The sequence below is a fragment of the Adiantum capillus-veneris genome, chromosome 24, assembly GCF_014529385.1.
Source record: "Adiantum capillus-veneris isolate H3 chromosome 24, ASM1452938v2, whole genome shotgun sequence".
Classification (NCBI taxonomy): Eukaryota; Viridiplantae; Streptophyta; class Polypodiopsida; order Polypodiales; family Pteridaceae; genus Adiantum; species Adiantum capillus-veneris.
The window spans coordinates 70,049,950-70,070,580 of NC_140954.1; the positions used below are offsets into that span (position 1 = coordinate 70,049,950).

Genomic DNA, 20,631 nt, shown 5'->3' on the forward strand with positions numbered 1-20,631 from the left:
CTAGGTTTTTTTTGGAACAATATTGAGAAAAGAGGAAAACTCCTAAAAACATGAAAAAACTGAGAGAATCATGAAAAAGAAATGAGCCTTTATTAGCAACAATCACATTATAGTGTAAATACTGGTTAAAAAATGGGCTTAGAGCTGTGTCCCGCTGGACGCGTTCATGGCTTAGAGTACAAAGGCCCTTGTACTCTAAGCCATGAATTATTTCTAGCGCATGGAGCGGAACCAAGCTTCATTTATTGCAAGCCCTTGCACTGTAAGCCCACGCATGCGTCCAGCGGGACGCAGCTCTTATTTAGTATGAAAGCAACAAAAATTGTCAATAATTATTTAGTCAAAATTAGCTAAATTGTAGGTTGTGTTTATCGGATACATTATACCATAGAAAGGAATCAAAGACTTTTTAGCGCGCAAGGAAATTTTTAAAAAAAAATCAGAAGTCCTTTACTGTTATCTTTTCACAAAATTAAAACATTTTGTAGATCTTTTTGGTGATTTATTTAATGGATTTTTTGAAGAGTGGCGTGCCGCTTGAGCCTTCAAGCTTGCATTTTCGGGAGTGAAATATGAGTAAAATATCCCAAAAAAGGTTAAAAAGCAACCCTAATCCCAAAAATAATATTTGCTGTCAAGTACCTGAGGTACGGAGTTTTACAAACCTTTTTGTTTTTGTTTTTATGAAAAAGGATCGTGCCACGTGCTGACGAATGACCACAGCGCAAAAGAGCGCGCCAACGGGGAGCAGAAAACACTGCACCAGACAAAAATACACTTTCTTTTTACAAAAAGCATTTTCACACTTTTTTCACATCCCCTCCTTCCTTTTTGTATTACCTTTTTCTTCGTAATTAAAGAATTTTCCTTTCCCTGCCCCTTTTTCCCTCAAGTTTTCCTTTTTTTTTTCAAGCTGTTGCAATCTCCTCTGCCATGCAGTCACGCACTTCGATCTGCAGACGCGATGACGTGGCAGATGGCTCTGACATTACGTGGCAGCACTTCCTTCGAGCCACCTGTCACGCAAACAAACAAATAAAAAAATGATCTTGCAGAGTTTTCGAGAAACGACTATTCTCATCAAAAGCCTCAACACTTTTTGCAAATCGAAGAGGCATGTATTTTATTTGAAATTATGGGATTTTATAGTGGAAAATTAGTTTTGAAGGACCATGCAGAAAGTTACTTAATAATAATTATGAATCAAGCGCTCAAAAAAACTCTTATAGAAATCCTAAAATCCTAAGAATAGAATGTGTGTGTACTGTCCCAAAGATGATTTATAAATTTTCTCATGTAAGAAAACGGAGCCTTTTTTCAGTGTTTTTCATACAATGCATAACATCATGAGCTTCTGCTCGAGAGGCACCGCATAGCTAGGTACGATTGGGGGTAGGGGATTGCCGTCCCACCGCATACCTAGCTAGGTACGATTGGGGGCAAGGGACCACCGTGCCGGCAATCCCCTACCCCCAATCGTACCTAGCTAGGTATGCGGTGTTGCCCTGATCACAGAAGCTCATGATGTTGAGGTAAGTCAGAATGTGGGAATTATTGGGAGAATTTGTCGAAAACTTTGGAGAGAAGAAGAAGAAGGGACTACTTTTATCGTAGTAGGAACAATCCAAGAGACCTCAAAGATCTTTGCGAGGAGTCTTGAAGTCAAAACACACACACACACACACACACACACATATACATATATACATACATATATATATATATATATATAGAGAGAGAGAGAGAGAGAGAGGAAACACAATTGTGCATGTCTATTCTCATATCAAGCATGCCAAACAACCATCACACAATCTACATATATCTATACTCAAACTCAAACTCACCTTACTCCACATGGCTTCATCCTTGTGTCGCCGTACTTGAACAAGGTTTACCGAAGAGGGGGATTCGATCTTCCAGTGGCACGCTGAAGATGACGCATTGTCTTTGATATAGTTGCTCTCCACAAGGTCCATTTGTTCAAAGGATGTGCTAATGTTGTGCATGTAGAAGATGAAAGGCTTTTGGCATGGGTTACGCGAGAAGGCCCGCGAATTAAAAGAGAAGGTAGTGTACTCTGCTCTCTTGTTCCAATTGTAGAATGTCCTAGAAGGCATTTCAAGCTCTCTAGGAGTCAATATACCACGAAAGATTTGAACCGCATATCCCCATGAAATTGAAATGGACCATGTTCTCTTCTTATCATAGCATATTGACTGTTGTAAAAAATAGGTCGGGTCCGTCTCCATGGACTCCTTTAGATGCTTCAATGACTCTAATCTTGTCTTGTTTGGGAACACTGGGTCCAATGCATCCATGTGATGTAGTGATATAGCCGGTGCCATTGCATGCACTGTCATCATGCCAAAGGCATTTCCGCGTATATCATACTGCATCAAAAGATGAGGTTAACATCGAGGAAAGTGGTTTGCCTCTTCAACTGGATGACATTACCTTACATCAAACAACACCAAACCATTAAACTGGCAAACATGAATTAAATGACATGCTCTAGGCCTTGAATTTGATGAGTTTCTACATGTTTGGCAATTACTTATCCACACCATTGACACATTATAGCCGCCCTCCCCCCAAAAACACACACACACACACACACACACACACACACACACTGTCATTGAATTTATTGAGAAGAAAAGAAACAAGGGTCCCTAAGACAAGCTACTTTAACCAGATTTATTTTCAAACTTGTTTGAAATGATGATCAAACACTTCAATGGTACAAAATGTTTCTTAGCGTTTGAAATGGCCTAAGTGTCCAAATAGAAGTCGTTTCATACTTTCAGACTCGTTTGCGTTTGACGTTTGCGTCTTTTCACTTTGTTGCTTTCCTACACATTATAAGTTTGTTCTTCCTTGTAGCAATCAAACTTTTGGAGATCATGACTAAAATTGCTAGATTGATTGTGATCACTTAAAAAAGATATGTTGTCAAGTGTGATATCCTAGTATTGCTTGAATTTTGCCTCTAGATAGTGGTCTCCTAATCAAACTACTAAACTAGAAAGAGCGGTGCTGAAGCGTAGACGTGGTACGCAATTAAAAGCAATGAGTAACAAATCTTTGATTTATTTGTGTTGGGGGGGGGGGGGGGGGGGAGGAAGGATAAAAAAGGTGAAAAGGAAAGGAAGAGAGAGAGAGAGAGAGAGAGAGAGAGAGAGAGACGTGGCATTGTGCCTATTAAAGAATAACAAGAATATGCCCCAAAAAATACTAGTTGACCTTTAGATTTTCAAAGTATCCAATAAGCAAAATAAAAGCTTAGAAAGAGTACAAGAAAAGGACGATCTATAGCCCGCCTAAAGGGGCCAAGCTGGCCCAAGGGCCCTCCATTCACTACCTTTGAACAGTTCAACCAAAAGGCCTAAAAATCCAATTAGCATAGTCAAATCCAATCAGTTCAACCCAAAAGAAGAAGCTCAGTTCAATAATTAGCACTCATTAGTATTTCTATATACCCGACAAAAATTCAGATGCATTTTGGTACAAATCTCAAAATATAATAGCCATACCTAGTTTAGCACTGTCATCGACGTGGTCGCACTGTCATCGGGGTCGTAGCCATGCATACAGACGAGGGCTCAACTCCGGATGGAATCGAAGCTATCATTAGCAAAAAATAAGCATAGATTTCTAATGGGCACTATATTGATCATTTCCCATTTGAGAATGACATTTCCATTTGAATAATATAGCCCTTCTTGATTCAATTCCTTTTGCTTTACAACCCAACTTGCCTAAAATGAGCCTGAAAAGAGGAGCAATGCTTTGATTTTTGGGGCACCTTGATAAGAAATAGAAGTGACTTCTTTGTTGCTTTTTGCACATCCACATCCATATCTTAGCTTATCATTATATGATTGGGAGGACACGAGCCCCTCCTTTTATAATGCAAGGAAAATAAGAGAAAAAGTATAAACTAATTGCTAGTGCCCAAAGTCAAGAGAAAAAGACACATTTCTATGAGGCAGAGAGACATGAAATTTGATTTTACATGCAAATTGCTTACATTGTGCTTGACAGAAAAAACCCACAAAGACTGGTCCTTGTGTTCCATCAGCTGAAATTCTAAAATCTCAAGAAATAATCTTAAGCATATTCAATAAGAACCTGCAATTTTAGTATGAAATCCGCACATCAACTACGTTACTGTAGCATCGTTGTCATCTGACTATTTGATGGTGGGGTAATGCTATTGGTTACTGGCTGTCACCGGTTGCAGCCACTGGTGCTGGCGGAATAAAGCCGACCAGCGACCATGATGGTGGAATAATGCCATTGGTTTGAGACGGCGTGCTCAAACTTGGGTATTTACACATTTGACACAATATTGTCTTCCAACACCTATCATACATACACTCACCAATTGTAGATCATAGCTAGACAGGACTAAAGGACACAGGGTAGTTAAAGAAACTCGGATGGTGAAATCTACGGCATCAAAGTGAGAGTGCAAGATGCGAGGTAAACCCGATCGTCTAATTTTGAAGGGGCGAGTCTGAGTTTACATTTTTTTGTCCTAGTTTACTTTTGCCTGCAGAGGTTTACTTTACAGACTTTAGTTTAGGCATGGGGGGACACCAAAAGGCACGTGGGCGCATGGATAGGGCAATGGGTTGCCACAATGCAGATTGCAATTCGAATATGGGGAGCGACCGACCATGTGGACATTTCGTTTGACATCTTCGCTCAGTATTCTGCCATCGATCCCACGTGGCGAGGTTCATTTAAGACACCGTGGGACTTATATCACAAGAAGTTTTGGACAGATTCTCACAATAATTCCCACATTATGACTTACCTCAACATCATGAGCTTCTGGTGGGGAGGCCCGGCATACCTAGCTAGGTACGATTGGGGGCAGGGGACTGCCGGCCCGGTGGGGGGGGGGGGGGGGGGGGGCGGTGGTCCCCTCCCGAGCAGAAGCTCATGATGTTATGTATTGTATGAAAAACACTGGAAAAGCCACATGGGCACATGGATAGGGCAATGGGTTGCCACAATGCAGGTTGCAAAATCAAATATGGGGAGCGACCGACCATGTGGACATTTTGTTTGACATCTTCGCTCAGTATTCTGCCGTCGATCCCATGTCGCGAGGTTCATTTAAGACCCTGTGGGACTTAGTGTTGAGGGTCAGCAATGCTATAGGTGAAGTTGAAGCAAGTAGGTAGTGGGAATGATTGGTGGATGAGACATGAGAGACTGATAAGTAAGAAGGCACTTAGCACTGAGGAGTGGGTCCAATTAGTACCTTATGTAGGCACTAACTAGAAGAGAATGTGAATTGCAGTAGCTTCAAAGGGAAGGTTGGAACTTGGGTTACTCAAGTGGGTTAATGTAGCCTCATGGCACACAGTACTTTATTATAAATTACAAGTCATTCTTTACATCCTTTTACCAACCAAGAGGCATCTCAGCAAATGCTGGAGGATATTTAAAAGAAAAAAGTGCACTCTACCAATAAAAACATAGAAGCTTTTTTGGTACATTGAAATTTTAAAAAGCTTTAGTACAGCATTCTAGACTTAATAGAGCTAAAAAAAAAAACCGTAGTACAGCATCCCTTAAATACTTTATTCAAACAAATTCTTTCTTTTTATTTTTAATGCCTATAAATACTTTCTTTTTATTTTTAATGCCTATAAATACTGCCTATTGAAAGCTAACAAACAGCATTGCTTATTATTTTCCTTAAAAATGAGAAAATTAAGCACAATCAGAAAAAACACACCCCCAAAAACAGTGTTTTACCTGATGGAACCCAGGCTCCTTTGTAAGAGGGACTCCAAGCTCTGCCATGCACGCATGGATGCGATCATCGCTGCCGAATAGTGCCGGGTACCTCTGCAAGCAACCATCTTGTATGCTATGCAACGCCTTCGCCAAAGGATAGCTTATTGCAAAACCTCCCCCTCCATATGCCATGTTATACGAAAATGCCAGATTTTGCATATGGCTCTCCGAATTCGCGCCTATGTAGTAGAACTGCCTGTGATCATACTTTGCTAACACCTTCACCAAATTCTCTGTCACAAATATCGTGTCATCATCGCCCATCACGAACCATCGCACATTTGGTAACCCTAGCCTGTATGTCTCGCATACTACGCGCGAAATGCGTATCGCCGACCTCATCCCCAGCTTGTTTGTGTACTTGAACTTGCTTGTATCTTCTGACACTTTCTGTGGAGGCAGAGCTCTCTCATCTTTGAGTGTGTTATTCACCGGCTTTTCGAGCCACACGAAGCCCCGCATCTTCTCTGGTTTCCACCATAGCTTGATGTACTCCTTTCTCATCTCCCACAGGCTCGAAGACGCCGCTATCCCGAACACAATATGGGATACATTCGTCGCGATCTTCGTGCTTACCGATGACGCACTGCCAATGCTGAGATGCCTGAGTTGCGTCCGCTTGTGAGAATTGGCTATGGATTGAAATGGGGTTTTGCAGAGGTTTAGGGAGGTCCAATGAGTGGGGTAATGGCTTGTTAGAATGAGGAGAAGGGCATATAGACAGAGGCAGGAGCCTGCGATGGTGATGCAGGCAGCAAGGCGGCGCGAGCCAACACGTGCTGCACCTTCGGCCCATGCTTGCAAGGAAGCAAGGGGGGCCTTTCCTTGACCGGTCATGACGAAGGGATTGCAGCTTCCGTGTACGCCGGGGGGATCTCTGCTCTTCTTCTTCATCGCTTCATGCATGCATGCCGGCAATTGTAGCAGAGACTAGGGAGGGCGATCAGCATGATGAGAGTACGTGTTACCTGTGTGTGTGTGAGAGAGAGAGAGAAAGAGAGAGACCTGAGATAAATGTGTGTGTATTGTGTTAAGAGGGAGCGACCGGGCAAAGATCAAAGCTTGTATGCGCTGCGGTGCGTGAGAGAGAGAGAGAGAGAGAGAGAGAGAGAGAGGGGGGGAGGGCTGATCAGATAGACGTATTTACAAAGGCGCAGGCGCGCTACTGTGTGTGTGTAAATAAGTAGGTGAGTGTTTGCTCGGAGCACTTGAGAAAGCAACGCGTGGGCAGATGTCTATGTACTCGAATCACACAGTGAGAGAGACAGTTTTTTTCTCTGCGTGAAGGAAACTATACACAGGGGAAGGAGGGACGACGGTACACTATATAGGTAGGAGAGAGAGAAAGCGGCAAAGAGAGAGAAATAGAGAAGAGAGAGAGTACGCGTATGCGCAGGGGGTTGAAACTTGAAAGCAGTTCGAAGGGGAAAGTTCAAAGGGCGAGCCCCAGAAAAACCAGCTTGCGAACCCCCCGGAACCGCTATTTTCAAAACCTCCAAACTGCCTGAAAGCATCTCCCTCTTGCGAACACGTGGCCGGTCCTAGCCCCCAACGTCCTCGGAGTATTCTGGAGTCTGGAACCATTTAAGGTTCCCATGAAAGGGTGCGCACATGTGTTGTGAGCCCCTGAGGTTTTCCAGCTTCCGCTTAATCCGGACGAAGCCGCTGGATCTGTTCTGCGCACATGTGTGTGTTGGTTTTTCGACTTTTGTCTGAAGCCCCTGGCCCCTATTGGCGAAGCAGGCTTTCCAGCTACAATCGCGCACCCGCAGCGGGCGACTATGTCGAAAGTCCTACTATTGCGCTGGGGCCGCTGCGGCTGGAATCTTTAAGCCACGTCATCAGTTGCAGCCGCTGCGGCTAGTGATATGCTGCATGTGCGAACCCTTTGAAAGGTTGCCTCCAGCTTTCTCCCTATACCTAGATATCCAATTTCAATTTGTATGTGCGTTTTGGTGGTGGGTAACATTTAAGCTCCAGGCTAAAAGTAGCCTAGATTCCTAGGAAATGAGACACGTTTAATAAGCTACAAGTGAGAAAAAGGATATAGGCTTTAGAGGGCTCCTCCATAGGCCCCATAAAGGCCCATTTAGCGGCCCCTTTCAAGAAAATATACGTGCTCCATAGCGTGCGATCAAGAAAACACACTCGCTTATTGAGAAGTGGGTGGTGACTACGATTGTGTTGTTGTTGGTAGGTGCATTAAGCACCCTCTACATCGACCATTTGCCTTTACAACTTTCAACACCCAGTTCCTAGTCCACGAAACCTGCATTGCATGCTGACAAACAACAGTCGACGTGTAGGAAACCAACTGTTGAGGGGGTTTATGAGCATTTACACAACTTGCATTTGGGCCCTCTAGAATTGAAGGGCCCTCCAAAGTAATAGCTTATGGGGGAGCACTATTAAGTCTATATCTGATGGAGTAGCCACTTTTTATCATAAAACTAGTGTGTAACCATCGCATCCTCGCACGGGCATATGCACACCTGCTGCACACCAACATTCCCAACCTTCTATGGATACTCTCTTTGTGTCTGCGTTTGCACCCTGACAATTTTTTTTGCTGCTACTATACTCTTAAGAAAATTGCTTCATTTGGAAACAATGAGGTGCTTCCTAGCTTTGCCCATATTGGGCACATCCGAGAATTGGCAATCATGTTTTGCGAATGTGTAGATGGACCACACTTGGCATACATGTTAACCAAAAAAATGCTAATCATCACGTTTTTTTCAAGAGCCTCTAATGTCCAACAATCTCATCACAACTTTATTTCCCTTGTCAACATCTTGCATAATGCCATATGATTTCAAGATGCAAGCATACATTATTGCATCTATAGAGAAACCATCACTCATTGTTACATGTTGTTAACACCACCATGGCCTCCACCATAACCAAGGGAAAAAGAGATAACAAGCTCGAGTTCACCACCCGACCATGTATGGCAAAAGACTGCTTTAAGCACCACCCAACCATATAGGGCAAAAGAGTGGATAGCTCTAGAAATTAGGAAGCACTGCAAGCTAGTGCATAAAGCAACTTTGGATGGGGGTGTTGGTGTGAACATCATGTCAGAGAGAGTTAGGCAACACTTTGGCCTAAAGTGCAAACCAACACCATTCGGGCTAAGAATGACAGATCAAAACAATATCAGAAACATGTACCAATTGGTGGATGGTGCCAAGTTTAAAGCCTTATTTTTTATACTCGAAGTGGGGGACTCATATGATATACCGTTAGGAAGATCATGGCTTAGAGTAGTGAGAGCAATACATGAGTGGGGCACAAATGAGCTAACCAATAAATGGGCACGGGGAAGTTCATTGTGTCAATATCATCCACCAATGTTCTAAAAGGACATACAACTAGAAGGTATATTAATCTAAAAAACCCAAGAGTTTTGGGAAAATATCAAAGATAGTTGCATTATCCCAATGGCTCCTTGAATTTAAACTAGTGACTGCTGATCTGAAGTTGGCGGCTCAATAGGGGATCTTCCCAGCTCAATTCAAGCATGACAAAGAAGCGACCATGGAGGTGCTGAATGAGGTCAATCATAAGGTGACGAGGGGATGAGGTGCAGAAAATAGAGGTGGGGACTGACAAGAATAGGATAATAGGAGTGAACAACCAACTGCCATATTCCTTTCAAAAGAGCACTCTCAACACTATTTGTGGAGTTATAAAGGATGTGTTTGCTTGGGATCACATTGAATAGAAGGGCATTGATCCAAGAGTTTGATAGCACAAGACTCCACTCAAAATGGATGCCAGACAATAAGGATGCAAAAGTATAAAATGAATTTCAACTATGCAGCAAAAGTAAAGAGATAAATGTACTGCTGAAGGCTGGATTCATCATCGAGGTGGAAAGCAGTAACCAAATGTTCCCATTGTGATGGTCCCAAAGAAGAATGGGAAGTTGAGGATCTGTGTGTATTTCAGGTTACTAAATCAATAGACCATAAAAGATCCATTCCCCCCACCATTTACAAACACAATGTTAGATCAAGTAGCAGGATATGAAATTTATAGCTTTTTGCATGGTTATAGTGGATACAACCAAACCAGGCTAGCTATTGAAGATATGTAGAAGATGGCATTCATAGCATAATGAGGTACATTTGTATGTTTGGTAATGCCATTCGCGTTATGTAATGCACATGCAACTTTCTAGAGGGCAATGATGGCTATATTTTTGGAATATTTGCAAAATTCATGGACATCTTTGCATTAGGAAAAATATGGACTCTCCTAAGGCCCTTTTGATTAGGGAAGGGTTAGTGGAGGACCAATGAAAGGGCTCTTGGGATATCACTTATAGCCTAAGGAGAGATAGGGGGGCAGCGTATTTGTCCCCCTCTTCAATGCTTGATTCCTAGAGGGAAAGGGGAGGTGGACTAGGGGGGGGGGGGGGGGGGGGGAAGAGGTGTCATAAAGCCTGGAGAGGGACCCTTGACAAAAAGGGACCCCAAAAGAAAAATCGCGCAAGTTAAAAAACCCTAAAATTTTGAAATTTTTGAAAAGTCTCAAAAATGACCATTTTTTCTCCAAAATTGCCCAAAACATAACCAAACATCAAAAAGTCACTTTTTCTCTTCAAATTTCCTCTCTCTATCTCTCCCACAATCTTCTCTCCCCTGCCCCCTCCCCTCTCCTCACTCTCTCTCTACAGTCAACCCCACCATAGCCAAAAGCTCACTCTCCATCTTCTCTAGCTCTCCCTCCCCTCCCCCCTCCATTCTCTCTGTGTTGTGTAGCCCACCATAGCCCAAAGCTCATCACTATCCTCCTCTTCAGCTGTCCCCCCTCCCTCTCCACACTCTCTCTACAGTCAACCCCACCATAGCCAAATGCTCACTCTCCATCCTCTCTAGCTCTCCCTCCCCTCACCCCTCCATTCTCCACAATGCAGCCCACCATAGCCCAAAGCTCATCACTATCCCACCATAGCCAAAAGCTCACTCTCCATCCTCTCTATCTCTCCCTTTCTCCCCTTCATTCTCTCTGTACTGTGTAGAACTCACTATCCTTCTCTCCAACCCTCACCCCCCTCCCCCTTCCCAATCTCTCTCTACTGTGTGGCCACCCGACCTCTTCCCAAGAATGTCCACCCATACCACGCATAGAAAACCCAAGTTGGAGATACAAAAGGTCATACTGCACAACACAAAGAGCTCGAAGGCGGAATGGATCCCACAGATATTTAGCAAGGCTCATGGGTCTACATGCAACTGTTCAGTGTTGGTCCTCATGGAGTACAATGTCGAGGCATACTGGAACGCCATTGGAAGTGAAGACTAATGGCTTTCAAAACAAAACCTGGAATGGTGGCCATCACTCAACATGTGTATAGTGTAGCTGAGATCCACTTGCAGAGAGCTTCAAACCAATTTGCACCTCATTGTAAGTCTAATGCTAAGTCATCTTATGGGTATGTCCTCTTTAATTTGCATGTGTTCATATTTTTTGACAACGGTATTTGTGAACGTATTTTTTTATCCAGCTTACTTGCAAAGCAACCACTTGAATGCCTCTCGGGTACCTTTATGGTTTTGCATGCTATAGATAAGAACTAATCTATATAACTCAACAATGTATATTAATTTAAACTATAGTAGCTAACACCATATTAATTTAAACTATATTAATTTGTTGTATTACAGGATGTTATTGCAGTGGATGCTTGGGCTCAACTTGGTTTGGTGTCAAGTGGAAAGTGCGACTTCTCCAATCAGAAGATCATTCTAAACAGTCTTTGTTTGGTGTGTATACTTGTGGATATGGAGGTCCATGGAGTTATCAATGATGAGACAAGCCTTGCTAAGAGCATAGCAATTGCCTCAGTCTATATTCCATTCAATGTATTTGATCTAGTACATAACATCCCAAGCTATTATTGTAGCCAAGCTACAAACTTTGTAATGAAACTAATTGAATAGAAAGCACTCTTGTTTCATTACATTTTCGTCCACTCTAGTTAATCTTCAACTATATGATGTTGTGCTTGTGATCAATTTTTGTTTCATCTAATCTTGTATGGGTATTGTGCTTCCTGCCAAATTTTTGGTGCTCATAAGTGAATTGATCAAGTAAATTGATTTTTTGGTAGCAAGTACACCTTTTCAATGTGCCTGCATGTAGATCTAGTAAGCCATCTAATCTCAAAGGTCAGGTTTGATTCATTTTTTGTTGTATGATCACTTAAAGTTTATCTCAAAATGGTGGCAAGCTTTAAATTCTTAGAAGAATCCCATACTCAAGACTAATCTAAGCAAGATAGAGCAATTATATTTCCTTGTGTTGCAGGCATAGACATGAACCTCCTTTGGCATTGAACAAACATTTAGTTCATGAGCACTTAGAGTTTATCTCAATATATTTGGCAGGCTTCAAATTTTTGAAAGAACACATTCAAACCTAATCCAAGAAAGATACAACAATCATATTCCCTCATGTTCGCAAGCACACACATGAATCCCCTCTGGGCATTGTGCAAACACTTCGTTCTACCTTTGCCATGAATAATGCAATGGCATGCTATTATGTTGTATTTGATATGAATTTGTGTAAGTTCAACCATAAGCTTGTGTTCTTTGAAATCCCCAAGGAACACAGACTATGAAATCAAAATAAAGAAAAGAGAGCGAACAAACAAGATAGAGATAGGGGATATACATATATATATTGTACATAGATAGATGGAGGATAAACAAACAAATAGATATAGATAAATGCATTAATAGATAGATAGATAGATGGATAGATAATTTGATAGATAGATACATAAATAGATAGATAGATACACATGTAGATAAAAAACACAAAGATAGATAAATAGATAGATAACTAGGGAGAGAGAGAGAGAGAGAGAGAGAGAGAGAGAGAGAGAGAGAGAGAGAGAGAGAGAGAGAGACCCTTTTGGAACTCAAGGGCATTGCCCCTTTATTGAGGATACACTCTTATGATGGATAAATGACATGATACATGGATCAAACCCAAGACAAGTTACTCCTTGGATTGCTTGCTAATTGAGTATGCATCATGTATACTTTGAGCCATCTGTATAGCAGAGAATGAGTAGAGAATGCATCATGCACATGGTGAGCCATCTATATCCATTTGTAGTAGAGGATGAGTTTTCTTTTTCTAGATATATCATATGAGCTATAGTTTTGTAAAATGCTTCTTTGGATGGATATTCATGGTTATCTTGTAGGCCCAAGGCCACCATGTCCAAAACTAAGCAAGCACAAAGAGTAGGAGGCAAGGCAGGGGGTGCATAGGCCTTGGGAGGCCCAAAAAAAGCCTGCCACAAGGGAGCGCATTTGCGCCTTCCATAGGTCTATGGGAGGCCCAAAAAAAGCCTGCCACAAGGGAGCGCATTTGGGCCTCCCAAGGCCTATGCACCCCTACCACAAGGGAGCGCATTTGGGCCTTCCATAGACCTATGGAAGGCCCAAATGCGCTCCCTTGTGGTAGGCTTTCTTTGGGCCTCCCAAGGCCTATGCACCCCCTGCCTTGCCTCCTACTCTTTGTGCTTGCTTAGTTTTGGGCATGGTGGCCTTGGGCCTACAGGATGTTCAAACTTCACTCAACCATGCAATAATAGCTATCTCATACCATGGCGCATTGCAAGCCCCCCTTTGATTTTCAGGATAGTGCCCCATAGTGTGTATGCTCTAGTTTTGGTCTCTAAAGAAAAAGGGGGTGCTTTTCTTGGTTGTACAAGACACTATTTAGTCTCACAAAGGCCTACTAGCGAAAGAGAGCTGAAGCAAATGGCCATAACATGCACAAAAAGGAGAGATACAGAGAGAGATAATTGATTCTTAAAGAAGCTACCCATAAAGGAGCCAATATTCTATTAATACAAAACACTACTCTATAAGTTTATGGACAAAATAATTGATTATACATGCCTAGCTAGCTGAAAGCAAAGAGATATGGGGGGGGGGGGAGAGAGAGAGAGAGAGAGAGAGAGAGAGAGAGAGAGAGAGAGAGAGAGAGAGAGAGAGAGATAATAAAGGTTTTTCTAAACCCATCCCATGCCTCTTTTCCATCCAATGCATGAATAGGCACCCTTGCCTCCTCTCCTAAACTAACCAAATAGCCCCTACCTTTGAAGCATTGGTTGATATAGTTTTGCAGCCTCAGAAATGCTACCATGATGCAATTACATGGCCCATCTTGATGCAGGCTTATGAGTGATGGGTAATCCTCCCCACTAGCATAATTCTCAACATTGGTTCAACACTTTCTATATTAGTTATGAACCCCTAGTATTCACCAATAATTTACCGTATTCATGTGACACACTTGTATAAGCATCAAACCCCTCAGTAAGAATCAAATCTTCAAAGAAATTGCTACATGGAAACTAATTTGCAAGATCAAAGATTTCATATATTAAAGCCATAGCGCTTGTTGTTACAAAACCATGTCCATTGCAGACCACCTCAAACATGATTTTATGAGATTACAAAGTAAAAGCTATGTTGATAGCTTTGGGCATTATGGATACATGATCGGCATGTATAGAGTACATATCTAAATTCTTCAAATGTTGCCTCAAATACACTCAGGTTTGAAACCAGTGCCCTTGTGTAAAGTAACATCACCATTGCTTGACATACTTGACCTTCCTATGCTTGGGATCCATCTCTGTCTCATGGCTATGGAGTTTCCACCTGTGGTCCAGGGGCACCCTTCTGTGTCCTTCCAACTAGAAAGTTTGTGATGTGACTCCACCTTACATGAAAAATAAATATTCTATTCCATAGCTTGCAAGAAGTTGGGTATGCTAGAGTCTTTTCCATAGCTTGTAGAAGTTGGGTATTAGTGTTGTGGGATGCAATAGAGGCAAAGGTGGATGTGAAGACAACTACATTAGCTTGTAATCAAGGTGGGCTTGGTTGATAGGGGAAGTTGAGTGGGAGGAAGGGTTAGGGTCAGGGGAGGGGACGTTGACATTGAAATGGTAGATTGAGGAGGTAGATGAAGAGGTAGTTGCTGTAGATCTTGGCTAACGGTAGACTTGGTATTTTTGAGGGAAGACAGTGAACAATGGAAGAGGGTACAGGGATAGAAAGAAGAGAGGAGAGAGGAATGTGACAGTGAGAGGAAGTGTTTAGCAGGTAGATGAAGAGGCAGATCCAGGAGTGTGTGAGAATGAGAGGGAGGGTTTAGCAGGTAGATGGAGAGGGAGATGCAAAATTCTGTAAGAGCGAGAAGGAGGATTTAGCATTTAGATGAAGAGGGAGAAGCAGCAGGTCCTGGCTATGGTGGGCATGGCTACTTTGAGGAAGGGGAGTGAGAGAGACAAAGAGGAGACATGGAGAGAGAGAAAGGGATTTTGGAGGCAAAAAATGATTGTTTGATATTAGAATAGGTTTGGGGTCACTTTTTGGGGGGAAATGACTACTTTTGAAAATTTCAATAAATTTCAAATTTTTAGGGTTTATTTTTGGCCGAGTTTTTAGAAAAAAATGAAAGGTGGGCTTCTCTTTTTGTACAAGGGTCCCTCTCCCTCTTTATGACACCCCCTTTTCTCTAGGAGATGCTGAAAAGCTAGAGAGAGAAGGTAGCCTCCTAATCACTACTTACCCCACCTTTTCTAGGCTTGAAGGCTAGAAAATGACCTACCAAAATAGCCCCCATCATTTCCTTTGTCTCCCTTAATCACAACATACTTCCTTAAAATTAGGGATTCTTACAAGGCCCATGGAGAGTCCATATTTTTCCTAATGGTTGAGACTTCATCTCGAGTGAAATTGAACATCTAGAATGGTTGTGACTCAAGTTTGCAAGGTGTAGAGAGAAGAGGGTTTGCTTGAATCCATACAAGTGTGTGTTTGGAATATACAGAGGAACACTCCTGGGTCATGTAGTGTCGAGCAGAGGCATTGCAATGTCAAACAACAAGGTTTGGGAAATTCAAGAAGTTGTACCACCCACCAACACAAATGAGGTATCAAGCTTCTTAGTGTATGCCAAAATTTCTAGGAGATTTATGGAGAAGTTGGCTAAACTAATAGCTTGACTCTATGCATTAACAAAAAAGGAGGCCGTATTCTGTTGGGACCTAAAATGTTAGGAGGGGTTTCAATCCATGAAGAAACTAATTTCACAAAAACCAATCATAAGGCAACCAAGTGGGGCCTCATTTTCCTTGTACATGTGGATGCGTTGGGAAGACTAGAATTAGGAGCTATACTAGCTCAACTTAAGGGGGGACACATACTTTCCAATATAATTTGCAAGTAGAAAGTCCTCTCAGGAAAAACATGCATATACTACCATGGAGAGTGAGGCCGAGGATGGTATTTGCAGTACAGAAGTTCAGGCATTATTTGATGGGGAATTTCTCTATGTTTTATATAGATAATCAAGCACTAATATATATGATTAACAAAGTAGTTATTCAAGGCAGGTTTTTAAAATAGATGCTAATGGTACAAGCATTTGAATTCAAAGTCATCCAGAAGCCAAGAAAAAATCCTAATGGGACAAATTTCTTGTCTAGGGCAATGCTAGTTGACAATAGCACCAGCTCGAAAGCTCCTTGAAGCAGCCTTGTTCAAAATTGAGAACCATAAGGGAGAATAAAAAATTGCAACTTGCCTGCAAACATGAGAACTACTCACTGGTTGGCCTATGAAAAAGAAATGGCCATTGATCATCCAAGCTAGGAACTTCACATGAACAACCAGAGCAATGTACAAACTAGGGAAGGATGGGGTGACGAGACGGTGCATGCCAATTGGGAAACGAATTGAGCTTCCAAAAAAAGATTATGAAGGGGAAGCAGAAGGACACATATCAGGGGGAAGTAATAGCCAGGCAAGATGGATACAAGTGGGATTCACTCTTTGGGGACTCTTAGGAATGGGCCAAGGGATGCGACATGTGTCAAAGAATGGGGGCCCTTACCCACCAGCACATGGAGCCATTACAACCTGTTCAACCCATGGCTTCATTCATAAAATGGGGAATTAGTTTCGGGAACCTTTTAAAATATGGGACAATACAAGTATATAGTGGCAAGAACTAAGGCTATGTCACCACGTGGGTAGAGGCTAAGGCGCTCACAAACAACACTGCCAAGAGAACAACTAGTAGTGACATCAGTAGATCAATGTCAATGTAGACATCAGCAGGATCGCCAGCATCATGTAGACTCAACTTCAAACCTGTTTCCATGGGAGTGGCAGTAGGTTTGCAATCCTCAAGTCCAAACTTACATAGCAATGTCTCTATGTAACTTTTCTGACACAAGGCAATGCCACCATCACACTGCTTAAACTGTATACCCAAGTAATGATGCAACAACCCCAAATCTTTCATCTTGAAAGTAGCATTCAAATCAGCCTTAAATTCAGCAATATGTCTCTCATTTGGTCCAGTGATCAACAAATCATCAACATAAAGAACCACAATGAGAAATACATCATCCTCACGCTTTACATACAATGTGCTTTCTGTTGGACTGTTACGAAAGCCTCGTTTAACCAAATGAGTGTCAGCTTTCTCATACCAAGCACGAGGAGATTGCTTCAACCCATACAAAGCCTTCTTACATTTGCACACTTTGTCCTCTTATCCTTTTATGACAAAACCGCGAGGCTGCGTTACATAAACTTCCTCAAATATGTCACCATCCAAGAAAGCAGTAACAATGTCTGATTGATGTACATCCCAACCAAAATGAGCTGCCAATGCACATAGAAAACGCACAGTAGTCATACGACAAGTGGGAGCAAAAGTCTCTTCATAATCTATGCCTTTTTTTTGTGCATAACCCTTTGCAACAAGTCGAGCCTTATGGCGATCGATCTCACCATCCGGCTTGCGTTTCAACTTGTAAACCCACTTCGTACCAATGGCCTTTTTGCCAGGAGGCAAATCACATAAAGTCCATGTGTCATTCTCTATAAGTGCATCATATTCTGATTTCATGGCAGCAATCCAATTTTCTGAATTGTGTGCTTCATCAAAAGACAGAGGCTGCTCAACATCATGTAAACTAGACACAGCCAAAGCATAACAATCTGATGCATAAGATGCATGGCGAGAGCCTGAACGAGTACGACTAGATAAAGGTGCATCCAATTTACTGTCACGCAAAGTGTGCACCAGCCATTTTGGCATACCTCTAGCCTGCTCATTTTCAGCCCTTTCCTCATCAAGTACATCATGTACATCTGCATCAGTAATAGGCTGTTCTAAAACATTTTCAGAAACCCCCATAGGCTGTACATTTGCCTCATTGGAACTTACATTCGTATTTCCACCACTGAAAAGAGGCAACAAAGTGTCATAAATGTCCTGTGAGCTTACATTACTGTCTCTAGTACCTGACAGCAAGGGCTGAACAGAATCTTCCACAAACACTACATCTCGTGAAACCAGAATACGTTTTGTTTGCGGATGATACAACCTGTAACCTTTGCTTTCAGCACTATAACCAACAAAAATACATTTGACAGCCTTATCATCCAATTTTCTGCGCTGCACTTGTGGCACCAAAGCATATGCCAAACAGCCAAAAACACGCATGTGCTCAATAGAAGGCTTTCTATCATGCCATGCTTCATATGGAGTAATAGACTGCAAAGCTTTCGTAGGACACCTGTTAAGTACATAAGTGGCACACATGATGGCCTCAAGCCAAAAAGAATGCGTCAAAGCTTGACTTTTGACCATACATCGTGCCATTTCCGTTAGTGACCTATTTTTCCTCTCAGCAACACCATTTTGCTGAGGTGTATAAGGTACTGTACATTGGTGTTTTATCCCACGACTAGCCAGAAATGCATTAAATTCATGAAACATATACTCCCCCCCTCGATCGGAACGGAGGGTGCCCATAGTACATTTTGAGACATTTTCAGCCATAGCCAAAAATTGTTTGAAGCACATAAAAACTTCAGACTTCGCTTTAAGCGGAAATACCCATGCATGCCTGGAGTAATCATCAATGAAAGTCACGAAGTACAGGTAATTGCCCAAAGACGGAGTTTGCATGGGCCCACAAACATCACTATGCACAAGCTGCAACCTGCATGTGGCCCTAACTGAACCATCCTTTGGAAACTTAGAACGCTGCATTTTACCCAGAATACAGCCTTCACAAACATGTTTGACAGGTGCTTCAAGAGGCGGCAAAGAAGCAACCATATCAGATTTCTGCAAACGCAGCAAACTGGCAAAATTTAGATGACCAAAACGTGCATGCCAAAGTTTTGCATCTGAAATAGCCCTTGAATCTGCAACAGCATTTGCAAAATTTTGTCCACACTTGTCATACAAAGTGAGCTTATACAGCCCACAGCACAAAAGCCCAGATGCAACAATTTCATCACCAAAACTAAGATCATGAACTGTACATCTGTCATCCACAAATTTGACTACAAGTCAAAGTCTAGCAAGTGCGGATACAGACAAGAGATTCTTCTTGATCCCAGGTACATAAAGTGCATCAACAAGTGTGAAGGAACTGCCATTAGCAGCAGTAAACACAATCTTTCCAACTCCCTAAACTGGATAAGAGGCATTGTTGGCACAAGTGACTGAATTCCCATGAGGGACAGACTCGAGAGAGGTAAACAATTCACGATGTGAGGTAATGTGCTTTGTAGCACCACTGTCGAAATACCACACATGTGAATCTGCAGCAACTGACAAGCATGCATCATGGACAGCAGGATTGTAAGTGCACTCTGCGCTAAAAGCCCATTCTGCATCAACATCAGCATCACAATCTCCTTTCACAGAAGACTCAACAATGGCTGCATTTGTAGTGGAACCAGCATTTGTAGTGGAACCACCCTCTTTCTTCTTAGCCTCTTTGGCATTCAACTTAGGACACGACTTGATCAAGTGATCATTGGCTTTACAATAATGGCAACGCATCTTGTTTTTGCCCTTATCACCAGAATTGCCAGACGAAGTGCTGCCAGCAGAAGCATTAGGAACAGAATTTTTGCCACTCGCAGCAGAACCATAAGAAGTGGCTGCATTACTGTTACCACCCTTTCTTTGAGAAGCAATAAAAGCCTGTTCAACTGCACGCTGCCTAGTCCTGTTTTTTCTAGAAAGTGACTCTTGCAACACCAATGTGCATAATGCATCAAACTTGACAACTTGAGGATTTCCTTGGGTCATCAGTCTCCAAGTACTAGCAAAAGTCTGGTAGGAATCTGGTAAGGCATCAAGAATAGTTTGCACAAGGGAACTGTCCGAAATGACTTCACCTGTAGAAATGATTTGCTCATTGATATCCTTGACACTAGCAAGGAAGGTGTCCATATCATCTTCCTCATGCATAATCTTCGACTCTAGCTCTTTACGCAGCAAAGCAATTTTAGCCTCATTGCGGCTTGCATAAAGACCTGCTAGAATATCCCAAGCCTGTTTTGCAGATTTTGCTGAACGGATGTGAGGAATAATGGTGCGCTTCACAGACAACGCAATCAATGCATGAGCCTGCGCATCCTTAACATCCCAACGAGCTTGTTCTGCCGTAGGCAAAACAACTCTAACAGCTGCAATCCTTGCAGCAAGACCTGCAACATCCTCAACATTGCCTACATCTTCAAAACCAGGACGTACATCAATGCCCTGCACAATGTTCCAGACACCTTTTGACACATGAACATGTTGCATCATATAAGCCCACATAGGGTAGTTGTCCCCATCCAACCTGTCCTCAGCAGCAAACATCTTGAACACATCTGTGTTGTTGTTGTCAGCCATGGTAAATGCTGCACCTGATGTGAAAACTGCTCGAAAATAGGAGAAATG

At 42.3% G+C, this 20,631-nt stretch overlaps 1 protein-coding gene across 2 annotated transcripts; it reads right to left on the minus strand.

Moving 5' to 3' along the window:
- Positions 1-591: 591 nt before the first annotated feature.
- LOC147426553 (uncharacterized) lies at positions 592-7,090 on the minus strand. Of its 2 annotated transcripts, XR_015186189.1 has the most exons (4): positions 5,776-7,090; positions 1,845-2,390; positions 841-1,016; positions 592-757 (listed from the first exon to the last, which is right to left on the minus strand). XR_015186189.1 is itself a non-coding variant. In XM_086498467.1 (3 exons), the coding sequence occupies exons 1-3, from the start codon at positions 6,721-6,723 to the stop codon at positions 909-911; spliced, it is 1,602 nt and encodes a 533-aa protein (XP_086354593.1). In that variant the 5' UTR covers positions 6,724-7,090; the 3' UTR covers positions 592-908. The 2 variants fall into 2 exon arrangements, 1 of the variants encoding a protein (XP_086354593.1); XM_086498467.1 differs by having other exon boundaries at positions 592-1,016.
- Positions 7,091-20,631: the final 13,541 nt, after the last annotated feature.